Raw genomic sequence first — 11,716 nt, forward strand, 5'->3', positions numbered from 1 at the left:
TCAACACATCCTAATTGCTGTCGCTCAACACAAAGCCCCGCTCGACTATTATGTGAAAAACAACCCCCCCGCCCCCCCCCCCAAAAAAAGGAAAAAAAAGCAGCTTTTTTTTTTTAACTGATTAGCAAGCCGTCTCTCGCACAACACAGCAATTAGCAGATATAAAAACGTACATTTGTAAACAGACCGTCTCCACGGTAACGCAGAGATTAGGCGACTCCCTGAGAAGAAAATGTCCTCCTGGTCAGCAGTGGTGTTGAATCTTAATTTAAAAAGTGGAGACACTCAGTCGACGTCCCGATATCAACCCCACAATAGCTCTTTATTCCCTACGTAGTGCACTACGTTTGATTAGAGCCCTATGGGGTCCTGGTCTAAAGTAGTGCACTACGTTTGATTAGAGCCCTATGGGGTCCTGGTCTAAAGTAGTGCACTACGTTTGATTAGAGTCCTATGGGGTCCTGGTCTAAAGTAGTGCACTACGTTTGATTAGAGCCCTATGGGGTCCTGGTCTAAAGTAGTGCACTACGTTTGATTAGAGCCCTATGGGGTCCTGGTCTAAAGTAGTGCACTACGTTTGATTAGAGCCCTATGGGGTCCTGGTCTAAAGTAGTGCACTACGTTTGATTAGAGCCCTATGGGGTCCTGGTCTAAAGTAGTGCACTACGTTTGATTAGAGCCCTATGGGGTCCTGGTCTAAAGTAGTGCACTACGTTTGATTAGAGCCCTATGGGGTCCTGGTCTAAAGCAGTGCACTACGTTTGATTAGAGCCCTATGGGGTCCTGGTCTAAAGTAGTGCACTACGTTTGATTAGAGCCCTATGGGGTCCTGGTCTAAAGTAGTGCACTACGTTTGATTAGAGCCCTATGGGGTCCTGGTCTAAAGTAGTGCACTACGTTTGATTAGAGCCCTATGGGGTCCTGGTCTAAAGTAGTGCACTACGTTTGATTAGAGCCCTATGGGGTCCTGGTCTAAAGTAGTGCACTACGTTTGATTAGAGCCCTATGGGGTCCTGGTCTAAAGTAGTGCACTACGTTTGATTAGAGCCCTATGGGGTCCTGGTCTAAAGTAGTGCACTACGTTTGATTAGAGCCCTATGGGGTCCTGGTCTAAAGTAGTGCACTACGTTTGATTAGAGCCCTATGGGGTCCTGGTCTAAAGTAGTGCCATTTAGGAAACATCCAAAAGACCAGAGGGTTCTCTGGGCGATTGTCAAAGAGCTGTTTCACAACAGCAGACAAGTAAATCTTGGCTCATGGCTGGACGGACGGTATGCAGAGTCAAGGTCACGTTGCCATTGGCTTTTCTAAACAAACACCCTTCACGGCCCTTCACGGCCCTTCACGGCCCTTCACGGCCCTTCAGCTTCCGGAGGAGAAAGGGAAAATAAAGAGGACTGAAGCTTCTGGAAGAAAAAAAACTAAAACACTTCCAACGTCCTCTCCTCGTTTTGTTTAAAAACCAGGACAGTTTTTTGGGGGAATGTGACTCTAGACATCCATGGACGACAGCGGTTCCCAAACGTATTCTCTCATATCCTCCGTCCAAAACCTCACACCCCTCGTTGGCGGAGAGAACATTTTTCCGTTTTAAAAAGCTTCCTGCAATTGTAGAACAAAAAATAAAATTTTGCCACAGGGTGCAGAGAACATGTGGCTTTTTTTAAACATTTTTAAAAATCTCATTATCTTGCAATACGATACAAAACCTGATTAAAAAGAGTGTGGAAATGGGGTCGTTGATGACATCGGACAGGTAAAAAACAGCTCTCTAATGTCTGCAATGACTGACGTGAGGAATACTGATGAGACACTTTAAAAACTCCACTATTGTAAATTTCAAGAATAAAGTTTCTTCAATTTAAAACTTAAAAGATTTTAAATTAGAGTCAGCCACAGTTAAGGTCTATTCTAGGTCAGGGGTGAGTCGCTAGATTCAGCCACAAGCCCGAGTTTTGTCGGAGCGGATGGTCGGAGGGGGGGGCTGGAACATAATTATAAATAAATTTGTACTCTGCAAATTGACTACAACTAAGACCCCAAAAAAAGAGATTGTATGTGAGAATTATAATTTCATACCTTGATTACATCACACAATCCCTTCTACAGCATAGGCTACCGATAAAGTGTGTGTGTGTGTGTGTGTGTGTGTGTGTGTGTGTGTGTGTGTGTGTGTGTGTGTGTGTGTCTAGAGATAACCTTCCAATCACTCTGATATCGTTCCATTGAACAACTCCATTGACATCAGCTGATGAAGAGAACAGGAGAAGAAGAAGACAGACAGCAGCTACAGAACAGAGACACCAACATTAAATACACCTGTCTGGTAGCTAACAGGAGAAGAAGACAGACAGCAGCTACAGAACAGAGACACCAACATTAAATACACCTGTCTGGTAGCTAACAGGAGAAGAAGAAGACAGACAGCAGCTACAGAACAGAGACACCAACATTAAATACACCTGTCTGGTAGCTAACAGGAGAAGAAGACAGACAGCAGCTACAGAACAGAGACACCAACATTAAATACACCTGTCTGGTAGCTAACAGGAGAAGAAGGCAGACAGCAGCTACAGAACAGAGACACCAACATTAAATACACCTGTCTGGTAGCTAACAGGAGAAGAAGACAGACAGCAGCTACAGAACAGAGACACCAACATTAAATACACCTGTCTGGTAGCTAACAGGAGAAGACGACAGACAGCAGCTACAGAACAGAGACACCAACATTAAATACACCTGTCTGGTAGCTAACAGGAGAAGACAGACAGCAGCTACAGAACAGAGACACCAACATTAAATACACCTGTCTGGTAGCTAACAGGAGAAGATGACAGACAGCGGCTCTGGTTTAAAGTAGTGTAGTATATAGGGAATAGGGTTCTATAGGTTTCTGGTCTAAAGTAGTGCACTATATAGGGAATAGGGTTCTATAGGGCTCTGGTCTAAAGTAGTGCACTATATAGGGAATAGGGTTCTATAGGGCTCTGGTCTAAAGTAGTACACTATATAGGGAATAGGGTTCTATAGGGCTCTGGTCTAAAGTAGTACACTATATATAAGGAATAGGGTTCCATAGGGCTCTGGTCTAAAGTAGTGTAGTATATAGGGAATAGGGTCTAAAGTAGTGCACTATATAGAGAATAGGGTGCCATATGGAAGGCAACCATTTTCTGTTTTGCCTGCTGTTATTTCGTCTGGTGCTGGTTGGTTGTGATTGGATGCAGCAGTTTCCCCCTGAGGTAACACCTCTCTATACATCACAGTGTGAGTCCCAAATGGCACCCTATTCCCTACGGGCCAGGTCAAAAGTAGTGTACTACATAGGGAATAGGGTGCCACGGTCTGGGACAGATGAGGAGCAAATAACAAGGCCAAAATATGCCTGTCACTCCTCCGGAATAACAGCGCAAAACCAACGTCACACTTTACAACGAGGAGATATATGCCCTCATCTCTCTCTCTCTCACACACACACACACACCACACACACACACACACAGCGCAGTGACCCTCCCTGAAGTACGATAAAAGTTTCCTTTTCTGAACAAATGTCCTTGTTACTTTAGTATAAAATACTAGCTAGTGTATACATATCGACCTCCACAATGCACTCTGTTTTCCGCGTTCCAGGGACCACGTCCAATCAGAGTCCAGATATGTTTAATGATCTGACGTATCAGAGCACCTTGACTTTTTAATAAACCACTAGTCCATCTAGAAGGTTCCAGGGTTGTGGGGGGGATTTCTATAATTGAAATCGATGTAGAAAACGGTCCCTTTAATATTTTTGAAGAATAAATTGTCTGTTAGCCAGGTGCTCTCTGTTTTCTTTCCAGATTCAATCATTTTCTGGAACTTGCCAGTTTTATCACGGCTACTCAAGGTGCTGTTGGTCTGCTTCCAAATGGCACCCTGAGCCCTGGTCAGAAGTAGTGCCCTCTATAGGGAATAGGGTGCCACAGGGCTCTGGTCTAAAGTAGTGCCCTCTATAGGGAATAGGGTTCCATAGGGCTCTGGTCTAAAGTAGTGCACTATATAGGGAATAGGGTTCTATAGGGCTCTGGTCTAAAGTAGTGCACTATATAGGGAATAGGGTGCCACAGGGCTCTGGTCTAAAGTAGTGCCCTCTATTGGGAATAGGGTGCGTGAGGAAGAAGGAAACAGGTTGAAGCTCATTGAAACTCCAGACACGAGGACCATCCAGAGAGCAGCAGACACCATGAACAACAATGAATCATCCAATATCTTCCAGCACTCCAACATTATCACATCCTCCAAGGATGGTGGGCCAAGCGCTCTATAATTTAACACTAACTGGTGGTTTCATATGCCAGGTGTAGGTGTGTGTGTGTGTGTGTGTGTGTGTGTGTGTGTGTGTGTGTGTGTGTGTGTGTGTGTGTGTGTGTGTGTGTGTGTGTGTGTGTGTGTGTGTGTGTGTGTGTGTGTGTGACAGTGAGAGAGTGAGAGAGAGACAGAGAGAGAGTGAAAGCGAACAAACAAGATAAAAGAACTACAGCAAAGCCAGCCAAAAACAGGATTAGGTCGTGGTAGATTAGGTAGAGGGTAGATAAGGTAATGGTTAGTGGTTAGATTAGATAACGGTAGATTAGGGCATGGTTAGTGGTTAGATTAGGTAACGGTAGATTAGGTAATGGTTAGTGGTTAGATTAGATAACGGTAGATTAGGGCATGGTTAGTGGTTAGATTAGGTAACGGTAGATTAGGTAATGGTTAGTGGTTAGATTAGATAACGGTAGATTAGGGCATGGTTAGTGGTTAGATTAGATAACGGTAGATTAGGTCATGGTTAGTGGTTAGATTAGGTAACGGTAGATTAGGTAGTGGGTAGTGGTTAGATTAGATAACGGTAGATTAGGGCATGGTTAGTGGTTAGATTAGGTAACGGTAGATTAGGTAATGGTTAGTGGTTAGATTAGATAACGGTAGATTAGGGCATGGTTAGTGGTTAGATTAGGTAACGGTAGATTAGGTAATGGTTAGTGGTTAGATTAGATAACGGTAGATTAGGGCATGGTTAGTGGTTAGATTAGATAACGGTAGATTAGGTCATGGTTAGTGGTTAGATTAGGTAACGGTAGATTAGGTAGTGGGTAGTGGTTAGATTAGGTAGTGGTTAGATTAGGTAGCGATCGAGGTAGATTAGGTAATGGTTACATTCGGTAGCAGTTAGGTTAGGTAATGGTTAGTGGTTGGATTAGCTAGCAGTTAGATTAGGTAATAGTTAGATTGGGAAGCAGTTAGATTAGGTAATGGTTTGTGGTCAGATTAGGTAGCAGGTAGATTAGGTTAGGTTATAGTTAGTGGTTAGACGAGGCAGCGGCTCGACGAGGCAGCGGCTCGACGAGGCAGCGGCTCGACGAGGCAGCGGCTCGACGAGGCAGCGGCTCGACGAGGCAGCAGCTCGACGAGGCAGCAGCTCGACGAGGCAGCAGCTAGACGAGGCAGCAGCTAGACGAGGCAGCAGCTAGACGAGGCAGCAGCTAGACGAGGCAGCAGCTAGACGAGGCAGCAGCTAGACGAGGCAGCAGCTAGACGAGGCAGCAGCTAGACGAGGCAGCAGCTAGACGAGGCAGCAGCTAGACGAGGCAGCAGCTAGACGAGGCAGCAGCTAGACGAGGCAGCAGCTAGACGAGGCAGCAGCTAGACGAGGCAGCAGCTAGACGAGGCAGCAGCTAGACGAGGCAGCAGCTAGACGAGGCAGCAGTTAGACGAGGCAGCAGTTAGACGAGGCAGCAGTTAGACGAGGCAGCAGTTAGACGAGGCAGTGGTAGAGGAATTATATTTCAACCCTGTGATGGTGTAACGGGCCAACAGGCTGCAGTGAAACCCTGTGATGGTGTAACGGGCCAACAGGCTGCAGTGAAACCCTGTGATGGTGTAACGGGCCAACAGGCTGCAGTGAAACCCTGTGATGGTGTAACGGGCCAACAGGCTGCAGTGAAACCCTGTGATGGTGTAACGGGCCAACAGGCTGCAGTGAAACCCTGTGATGGTGTAACGGGCCAACAGGCTGCAGTGAAACCCTGTGATGGTGTAACTGGCCAACAGGCTGCAGTGAAACCCTGTGATGGTGTAATGGGGGATATTTAACATGGAGGACAGACTGCAGGGACAGTTGATAAGTGCCCACCAGACTGATATCGGGAATGGGGTGCTAATTGACCCCAGCTAAGAGGCATCTATGACCCATCCTGGCCAGTCTGATGTCTACCCTGCTCTATGACCCATCCTGGCCTCTAACCTGGCCAGTCTGATGTCTACCCTGCTCTATGACCCATCCTGGCCAGTCTGATGTCTACCCTGCACTATGACCCATCCTGGCCTCTAACCTGGCCAGTCTGATGTCTACCCTGCTCTATGACCCATCCTGGCCAGTCTGATGTCTACCCTGCTCTATGACCCATCCTGGCCTCTAACCTGGCCAGTCTGATGTCTACCCTGCACTATGACCCATCCTGGCCTCTAACCTGGCCAGTCTGATGTCTACCCTGCTCTATGACCCACCCTGGCCTCTACCCTGGCCAGTCTGATGTCTACCCTGCACTATGACCCATCCTGGCCTCTACCCTGGCCAGTCTGATGTCTACCCTGCACTATGACCCATCCTGGCCTCTAACCTGGCCAGTCTGATGTCTACCCTGCTCTATGACCCATCCTGGCCAGTCTGATGTCTACCCTGCACTATGACCCATCCTGGCCTCTAACCTGGCCAGTCTGATGTCTACCCTGCACTATGACCCATCCTGGCCTCTCTAACCTGGCCAGTCTGATGTCTACCCTGCTCTATGACCCATCCTGGCCAGTCTGATGTCTACCCTGCTCTATGACCCATCCTGGCCTCTAACCTGGCCAGTCTGATGTCTACCCTGCTCTATGACCCATCCTGGCCTCTAACCTGGCCAGTCTGATGTCCTGGTACGAGCCAGGCCTGAACCACGCAGAGCAGAGACACCACCCTGGTACGAGCCAGGCCTGAACCACGCAGAGCAGAGACACCACCCTGGTACGAGCCAGGCCTGAAACACGCAGAGCAGAGACACCACCCTGGTACGAGCCAGGCCTGAACCACGCAGAGCAGAGACACCACCCTTGTACGAGCCAGGCCTGAACCACGCAGAGCAGAGACACCACCCTGGTACGAGCCAGGTCTGAACCAAGCAGAGCAGAGACACCACCCTGGTACGAGCCAGGCCTGAACCTAACCCCACACACAGTACCCTAGCCACACACACACACACACAGAGTCCCTAGCCACACACACACACCACACCACACACACACACACACAGTGTCCCTAGCCACACACACACACAGTGTCCCTAACCACACACACACACACACACCACTCAGAGTCTAAGTTCCCTGCTACACACACACACACCACTCAGAGTGTAAGTTCCCTGCTACACACACACACCACTCAGAGTGTAAGTTCCCTGCTACACACACACACACACACACACACACACCACTCAGAGTCCAAGTTCCCTGCTACACACACACACACACACCACTCAGAGTGTAAGTTCCCTGCTACACACACACACACACCACTCAGAGTCCAAGTTCCCTGCTACACAAGCCTCAGTTTCCTACCACATTATGAACCATAACCCTCCACCTACTGTTTTGGAGGCAGTAACAATGTACTGGATAACCATCTCTCTCTTGGTGGTCAGATCTTTCTCTCTCAGAGGAGCCTTCTTCTCATCATTCAGGTTCATATCCTCCTGGAGAGAGGAGAGAGAAACAGAGAGAGAGAGAGAGAAACAGAGACACAGAGAGAGAGAGAGAGAGAGACAGAGAGACAGAGAGACAGAGAGACAGAGAGGGACAGAGAGAGAGAGAGGAGAGAGAGTGTTAATATAATTATATGATTAGAATATTACCCCCCGAGACCATATGATAGTATGATAGTGATTAGATTGTAATGCTGTGTGTGATTTAGTCAGTAGAATGATATCTGAGAGTGTCGTTTGGAGTCAGAATTAATGTTTTGGTGACAATATATCTAGTGTCTTGATAACGGACTGTCTGAGCAAGATTCGGTTCCAGGGTGTCGGCGCCGAGAACCCCTCCCAGGGTGTCGGAACCGAGAACCCCTCCCAGGGTGTGGGAGCCGAGAACCCCTCCCAGGGTGTGGGAACCGAGAACCCCTCCCAGGGTGTGGGAACCGAGAACCCCTCCCAGGGTGTGGGAACCGAGAACCCCTCCCAGGGCGTCGGCGCCGAGAACCCCTCCCAGGGCGTGGGAACCGAGAACCCCTCCCAGGGCGTGGGAACCGAGAACCCCTCCCAGGGCGTGGGAACCGAGAACCCCTCCCAGGGCGTGGGAACCGAGAACCCCTCCCAGGGCGTCGGCGCCGAGAACCCCTCCCAGGGCGTGGGAACCGAGAACCCCTCCCAGGGCGTGGGAACCGAGAACCCCTCCCAGGGCGTGGGAGCCGAGAACCCCTCCCAGGGTGTGGGAACCGAGAACCCCTCCCAGGGTGTGGGAACCGAGAACCCCTCCCAGGGCGTGGGAACCGAGAACCCCTCCCAGGGCGTGGGAACCGAGAACCCCTCCCAGGGCGTCGGCGCCGAGAACCCCTCCCAGGGCGTGGGAACCGAGAACCCCTCCCAGGGCGTGGGAACCGAGAACCCCTCCCAGGGCGTGGGAACCGAGAACCCCTCCCAGGGCGTCGGCGCCGAGAACCCCTCCCAGGGCGTGGGAACCGAGAACCCCTCCCAGGGCGTGGGAACCGAGAACCCCTCCCAGGGCGTGGGAACCGAGAACCCCTCCCAGGGCGTGGGAACCGAGAACCCCTCCCAGGGCGTGGGAACCGAGAACCCCTCCCAGGGCGTGGGAACCGAGAACCCCTCCCAGGGCGTGGGAACCGAGAACCCCTCCCAGGGTGTGGGAACCGAGAACCCCTCCCAGGGTGTCGGAACCGAGAACCCCTCCCAGGGTGGCGGAACCGAGAACCCCTCCCAGGGTGGCGGAACCGAGAACCCCTCCCAGGGTGTCGGAACCGAGAACAGTAGATACAGAGAGACAGACAGTGACTGGTGAACAGTAGATACAGAGAGACAGACAGTGACTGGTGAACAGTAGATACAGAGAGACAGACAGTGACTGGTGAACAGTAGATAGAGAGACAGACAGTGACTGGTGAACAGTAGATAGAGAGACAGACAGTGACTGGTGAACAGTAGATACAGAGAGAGACAGACAGTGACTGGTGAACAGTAGATACAGAGAGAGACAGACAGTGACTGGTGAACAGTAGATACAGAGAGAGACAGACAGTGACTGGTGAACAGTAGATACAGAGAGAGACAGACAGTGACTGGTGAACAGTAGATACAGAGAGACAGACAGTGACTGTGGTGAACAGTAGATACAGAGAGAGACAGACAGTGACTGGTGAACAGTAGATACAGAGAGAGACAGACAGTGACTGGTGAACAGTAGATACAGAGAGAGACAGACAGTGACTGGTGAACAGTAGATACAGAGAGACAGACAGTGACTGGTGAACAGTAGATACAGAGAGAGACAGTGAAATTAAAAAGTGAAATTAAAATTATAAATTAAATTAAACCGTGGCAGATTCACCTCCCCTCCACAGTCTAATGCTTTATCCTACTCGTCAATATCTGCAGTGCTGCTCGCCGAGTCTCCCTCCTAAACGATCGGATCAACCTCGATGTGACCCGTTACATTCAGAAACTTCAACCTAATTAGTCAAATAAAATGCCTCAACACCCCCATGAAACTGGAACTGAGCAGAATTCGCGACGGTTTTTATTTTAGTTCGTTTTGGAGTCCAAGATGGTTTCGGTTGTTTTGTTTTGTTCATTTATATTTTTATTTTTTCATTATTTTTTGGGGGGGGTTTTGGTTGATCTATAATAACCTTGTTACACACACAGTCTCACACACACACGTACTCACACACAGTCTCACACACACACAGTCACACACACACACACAGAGTCTCACACACACACACACACACAGAGTCTCACACACACACACACAGAGTCTCACACACACAGAGTCTCACACACACAGAGTCTCACACACACAGAGTCTCACACACACAGAGTCTCACACACACAGAGTCTCACACACACAGAGTCTCACACACACACACACACAGAGTCTCACACACACACACACACACAGAGTCTCACACACACACACACACACAGTCTCACACACACACACACAGTCTCACACACACACACACACACTCTCACACACACACAGAGTCACACACACACACAGAGTCACACACACACACACACACGGTCCCACACACACACCCACACGGTCCCACACACCCACACGGTCTCACACACACACACCCACACGGTCTCACACACCCACACGGCCTCACACACACACACGGTCTCACACACACACACCCACACGGCCTCACACACACACATGGTCTCACACACCCACAGTCCCACACACACAGTCCCACACCCACACGGTCTCACACAGTCCCACACCCACACGGTCCAGCTCTTTCAACAGCGTGTCATCAGAAGTGATATGGAGCTTCCTCCTGTGTAATGTCTGGTCTCCACGGGCAACGGGCCAATTATTCCCTCGTAGAAAGCACTAGGCTGGGATTGGATCGATTCAGAAGAGAGGAAGGAAAACATTGTTTGTGTGTGGTGTGTGTGTGTGTGTGTGTGTGAGACAGACAGACAGCAACTGACGAGTCAATGGAAACTGGCCTGCCCTCCAACTGGCCCGCTCTGTAGCTGGCCCGCTCTGTAGCTGGCCCGCTCTGTAGCTGGCCCGCTCTGTAGCTGGCCCGCTCTGTAGCTGGCCCTGAAACACTTTCCTTATGGAATCAATAGGTCTATCTGTTTACTGGCAAAACAGCATCCAGCCTTCCTTCCAGCCTTCCTTCCAGCCTTCATCCAGCCTTCATCCAGCCTTCATCCAGCCTTCCTTCCAGCCTTCATCCAGCCTTCATCCAGCCTTCATCCAGCCTTCCTTCCAGCCTTCCTTCCAGCCTTCCTTTCAGCCTTCCTTTCAGCCTTCATCCAGCCTTCATCCAGCCTTCCTTCAGCCTTCATCCAGCCTTCATCCAGCCTTCATCCAGCCTTCCTTCCAGCCTTCCTTCCAGCCTTCCTTTCAGCCTTCCTTTCAGCCTTCATCCAGCCTTCATCCAGCCTTCCTTCAGCCTTCCTTCAGCCTTCCTTCAGCCTTCGTCCAGCCTTCATCCAGCCTTCCTTCAGCCTTCATCCAGCCTTCATCCAGCCTTCCTCCAGCCTTCATCCAGCCTTCATCCAGCCTTCATCCAGCCTTCCTTTAGCCAACACCGTCTGACGGATTCAATTCTTTACGTCCACTGAAACCTTTTTAAAAACCCGATCACAGTCATGTGACCCTTTCCTGCTCTTCCTCATTCCAGTCATGTGACCCTTTTCTGCTCTTCCTCATTCCAGTCATGTGACCCTTTCCTGCTCTTCCTCATTCCAGTCATGTGGAAGAACGACCACCTCTCTGTAGCAGAGCTGTGTGAGTCATTACCGGTGTTGTCCCTGTCACCTCTCTGTAGCAGAGCTGTGTGAGTCATTACCGGTGTTGTCAGTCACCTCTCCGAAGCAGAGCTGTGTGAGTCATTACCGCTGTTGTCCCTATCACCTCTCCGTAGCAGAGCTGTGTGAGTCAATACCAGTGT

The 11,716-nt window shown here is 49.8% G+C and overlaps 1 protein-coding gene across 1 annotated transcript in view; it reads right to left on the reverse strand.

Annotated features, from left to right (window-relative positions):
- The window catches only part of LOC135542910 (protein diaphanous homolog 3-like), a 1,769,082-nt gene that overhangs the window by 1,700,402 nt on the left and 56,964 nt on the right, over window positions 1–11,716 (reverse strand). Inside the window, exon 4 of the mRNA XM_064970053.1 lies at window positions 7,653–7,757. Within this exon, the coding sequence (XP_064826125.1) occupies window positions 7,653–7,757 (105 nt within the window). The remainder of the gene's footprint in view (window positions 1–7,652; window positions 7,758–11,716) is intronic.

This window comes from Oncorhynchus masou, chromosome 7 (genome assembly GCF_036934945.1).
Source record: "Oncorhynchus masou masou isolate Uvic2021 chromosome 7, UVic_Omas_1.1, whole genome shotgun sequence".
NCBI classification, from domain to species: domain Eukaryota; kingdom Metazoa; phylum Chordata; class Actinopteri; order Salmoniformes; family Salmonidae; genus Oncorhynchus; species Oncorhynchus masou.